General features: G+C 39.0%; 1 protein-coding gene across 2 annotated transcripts in view; it reads right to left on the bottom strand.

Moving 5' to 3' along the window:
• Window positions 1–1842: 1842 nt before the first annotated feature.
• Window positions 1843–5000, bottom strand: part of Efr (ER GDP-fucose transporter) — a 6652-nt gene continuing 3494 nt past the window's right edge. For both annotated transcript variants that reach the window (XM_070126402.1, XM_070126403.1), the window contains exons 3-8: window positions 4844–4957; window positions 4578–4680; window positions 4095–4226; window positions 3600–3758; window positions 3035–3195; window positions 1843–2404 (exon numbers count right to left, since the gene is read on the bottom strand). In XM_070126402.1, coding sequence (XP_069982503.1) covers window positions 2161–2404; window positions 3035–3195; window positions 3600–3758; window positions 4095–4226; window positions 4578–4680; window positions 4844–4957 — 913 coding nt within the window. In that variant the 3' untranslated portion in view covers window positions 1843–2160. The remainder of the gene's footprint in view (window positions 2405–3034; window positions 3196–3599; window positions 3759–4094; window positions 4227–4577; window positions 4681–4843; window positions 4958–5000) is intronic.

The following is a 5000-nucleotide window of genomic DNA, read 5'->3' as shown; positions in this document are numbered from 1 at the left end:
TTTCTGATAACGCTAATCAAACTATCGTTTCCACCATTGTTATTGGTAACAAATTACTTTTGCTATTCTTGTTAGTCATTATTACCATTGGCATTATCATCGTTTACGTTGGCGACTCCCTTGTTATTATTTATTGTCAGCCATAGCATCGTTATCTTTACATTATAATATTTATCAATACTGAGGTCAACTTTGTTCTGCACGTTTATTTATTCATTATTATCATTATGATAAATAATTGTCATGTTTGCTATGATCAAAATTGTTGCTGTTGTTTTTATTATCATCATTAGTATTACTATTGTTATCATCATTGTTATCATCAATTCTGGCAGTGCCTTAGTTATTATAATAGTAATGCAAAGTCTGCCGTATTAGTATTATCAATATCATTGTTATTAGAAATGTTGATAGTATTATCAAACTCTCTAGCATCAACATTATCATCATTTTCATCTTCATCATCATCATGTTCATCTTTATCTTTATCTTTATCTGCATCACCATTATCATCATTATCTCCATCATCATCATCATTCCATCATCATCGTTAGTACCTTATCGTCATTATCGTCATCATCATTACCATCACCGTCGTCATCATCGTCATGATTATCATTTTCATCATCATTACAATCATCCTGATCATTATTCGAACGTCCAATACCCTTGTTACTATTATCATCATTTTCATATATTTCAATATTTTCATCATTATCATCATTTTTATTACCATTGTTATTATCGCTATTATTATTGTTACCTTTATTATCATCATTATGATTTTGTTATTATTTTAATGTGTCAGTATCATCATCATCACTTGTTATCATTGTTATAATCATTATTACTATTATGATCATTATGATTACTACTATTATCATTGTTGTTATTAGTATTAGTATTAGTACTATTACTATTATGTTTATCCCCGTTATAACCATCAAATATATTATCATCATTATCATTACTATTATCATTGTTATTATTATTAGTAGTAGTAGTACTATTACTATCATTATCATCACCATCGTTATAATCATCAAATCTATTATAATTATCATTATCACTATTGATATCATCATTTATTAATATCATTTGTTTTCTTAACGATGAGGATGGCGCCACCACTAGCTTTAGTTGAGAGAGAGGAAACAGAGGGCGGCTTTATTCTATAATGGCGTTAGGGTGTTTTTTCCATCTAATTTGATGTAATGGTATCTAGTCTTTATGTTCATTAGTGGTGGGGCATTTTTGACGAGGGTTGAAGGGTGTGGATACGAGGGGGAGGAAGAGGAGGAGAAGGAGAGAAAGAAGAGGATGAGGGGAAGGAGGATAGAAAGAAGAAGGGGCGGAGATAAGTAGGAGCAGGACAAGGAGGAAGAGGTAAAAGCGGAAGAAGAGAAGGAAGAGGAGACGCTGGCTGAGGAGGGGAGGGGAAGAGGAGGAGAAGAAGGAAGAGGTGAAGGTGGAGGAGAAGGAGCGGGAAGAAGACGAAGAGGAGGGAGAGATGTTAGGAGGGAAAGAATAGGAAAACTGGGAAGATATTGATGAGAACCTTTATGTAGAAGAGAGCGAGAGAGAGAGAGAGAGAGAGAGAGAGAGAGAGAGAGAGAGAGAGAGAGAGAGAGAGAGAGAGAGAGAGAGAGAGAGAGAGAGGGAGGGAGGGAGAGAGGGAGATAGGGAGAGACAGACAGAGACAGAGAAAGTGTGTGTGTGTGTGTTTGTGTTTTATGTTCGCTTCATGATTAAAGAAATAGTAACGTTTTTTCCTCCGGTCACTTTTATATTGTCAGAAATCATGGAATCATAATACATTAACTCAACAATAATAAAATACAGTTTTGTTGCACAACCTTTAATCAAAAGAAAAAGATCACAAAAAATATATGTTTAACAACCAAACACAAACATTCACTGTACATGAGTAAGGCAGACCAAATGCATTGTCAATCCATCAGAAAGCACCATATATTTACGTATATGAATTAACAAAACACCATCACATTCGCCATAGTCCTAATCACAGAGTTCAATCCATCTGTCCAACAAAAAAAAACATACTTCTGGAGTGCCATATACTATGTCCATTACAAATTTGCAAACAACGATTTTTGCAAATAGTTCAGTACTAATGGAGTTATTTCGCGCCATTTCATCTCACTCCGTTTTCTTTCTGGGCGCCGCTGCCATGGCCTCTCGAGCCTTTCCGTAAACATCTGTGAAAATGAGAGTGCCGGCGAAAACAAGGACGGTGCCAATCCAGTGGTTGATTGTGAAGGGATTCTGGAAATAAATGATTGAGAAGACAAGCGACATGAACTTTCTGAGGGTGAGAACCAGGGTGACTGTCAGGGAAGTGGCTTCTGAACCTAGCTTGAACACCGATCCCACGCACAAGTATCTGTGGGTTAGAGTTAAGGAGAAATATAACGAAAGAGGGATATTATATCACCATTATCATCATCATCATCATAATAGTGAAATTAATTACCATAACCATTTTATGCACAATAACGTTATACAACTAAATATGACAGTGATGGTTATATCACTGGCACAGCTGCTGCTGCTGCTACTACTACTACTACTACTATTACTACTACTACTATTACTACTAATACTACCACCACCACCACTACGACTACTACTACGACGACGGCGACGATAAGGACGACGGCGACTACTACTACTACTACTACTACTACTACTACTACTACTACTACTACTACTACTACTACTACTACTACTACTACTACTACTACTACTACTACTATTACTACCACCACTACTACTGTTACTACCACCACTACTACTACCACCACTAATAATAATAATAATAATAATTATTATTATAACAATAATAATAAAGGAACACTGCAGCTGATTCCCTCGCCATCCCAAATACCTAAAGGAAGTAAGAAACCACAGGAACGAAACCAACTCAAAACAAAACAAACATGTATCGGCTGCACCAAATAATCCCCACCTCCTCCTTTCTTACAAGGACCCATCGAACTAAATAAAAGGATACTGTGTGAGAACATTGCCCAGGAGGTAGAGCCACAGCCTGGGCACAGAGGCCAGCCAGGGCACGTGGGCGAGGGCAGGTAAGGGCGCTGAGCTGCTGAACTTGGCCACGTGCTCGGCGATGCTCCTCCACGTCAGCAGGAACCCGGGTAGAGAGAGAGTGTGCTGCGGGAGAGGAAGGGAAGTTGTAATGCTTCGTGGTCGTGGGGGTTCCCTGGTGGCATGGCTGAAGCAGGTTCCGGATGTTTATTCGTGTCTATTCGTGTGCGTGCGTCTCTCTCTCTCTCTCACTCGCTCACTCACTCACTCACGCACTCACACACACACACACACACACACACACACACACACACACACACACACACACACACACACACACACATATATATATATATATATATATATATATATATATATACATATATATCTTATGGCTTTGCTTTTCTAATATGTTACATATGATAATCTGATATTTATTATGAATATGACAAATATTCTCCATCATTCACTTCAGTCTGTTAGGAATCAACCTGTACACTGCCCCCGACCCTTGCAAACCGGCCACTCACGATGAAGAACAGGGCCTCTCGCGGGTGCTTGCCGTGGCGGACGTAGAGCATCTCCTGGAAGATCCCCATCCTGGCAGACATGAAGAGGGCGAAGGTCAGGATGCCGATGCCCGTGAGCCAAGTGGTGAAGGTGGAGTCTGCCGGGTCGCTGGTCTCCTCCTGAAGGCGGTGAGAAGGTTGTGAGAGGATACGTGATGATGAGATAGCTGGAGAGACGCTGGCTAAAGGAGGTTACGTGGAGGTTACAGAGCTGTGTTTAGCTTGTGTGCATGTGTGAGGGGGAGGGATAATTATGGGTATAAAATGTGTTGGATCTAGATTAGTTTAGTAGGTATTCTTGAGAAGAAATGATAAATAAATTGGTCCAATTTTAACTTTCATTATAGATTAGTTCATATACATCCTACCTCTCCATCTTCAGACTCTACAGCAGAAAAAATATTCGTATGAAAATATAATACAAATATAACAACTAACTTAAAAAGTTTAGCTTACCAGGTTCTCTGCCGACGCGAAAGTACAAATGATGGTACCGAGGGTGATCATGATAACTGACAGGTACTTTGACAAGGAGTAACTGCGCCCCAGAACCAGGACGCCCATCACCAGGCTGGCGATGAGGCCTCCCTGAAACGATGCAAAGGCTGATACTTTACGCAAAAAATGCGATTTCCCTCCACTTTTCACTGTTTTTTATTTATTTATTTATTCTTAGCTTACATACGTAGATTACGTACTTGGCAGGATGATAAAAGACGAAACGTATTCATTGTGACAAATGTAGAAAAGGTATGAATGAGAATGAATATTTTTTCAGTGCCAAGGATGAATTTAATCGGTTTCGAATATATCTACGTAAGAAATGCATTTCTAACGAAAATATATTCGAAACCGATCAAATGTATCATTTTTATTTTGAAGGTATTCATTCTCCCCCATACCTTTTCTACAAATGAAAGACGAGTCGGGAAAACTTACACTTCGAAAGATAATGTGCAGCGGCATGGAAATCTTGTAACCAAAAGCCATGTTGTTGGTGACGTTGACCGTAAAGAACATCGTCATCAGTATCAAATATTCTCTAAAAACAAGAAACAAAAATTACAACGACGCCCCCTTCCAGATGCAAATGAGAAAGGGAAAAAATACATGAAATATACGTGATATTACAAAACCGCAGCAGCCTTCCAGAGGTAAAAAATAAAGTAAAAAAAAGTATATGAACAGACTAGAGGATCACGTACTTGACAGGAATTGCATTCTTCCTCCTCCCGCAGTCCATGGTGACCACAAAGCCCTCGATGGCAATGAAAAGGAACTGGGCGAAGGTGAGGATGGTACCGCAGGCAGGTTCATCTCTGTAGGTGAAGGTGGCGTTTATTGTGAGATATTACTTGTAAC

This window comes from Penaeus vannamei, chromosome 10 (genome assembly GCF_042767895.1).
Source record: "Penaeus vannamei isolate JL-2024 chromosome 10, ASM4276789v1, whole genome shotgun sequence".
NCBI classification, from domain to species: domain Eukaryota; kingdom Metazoa; phylum Arthropoda; class Malacostraca; order Decapoda; family Penaeidae; genus Penaeus; species Penaeus vannamei.
The sequence above is the reverse complement of the archived record's forward strand: the minus strand, read 5'-3'. Positions and strand labels throughout refer to the sequence as shown.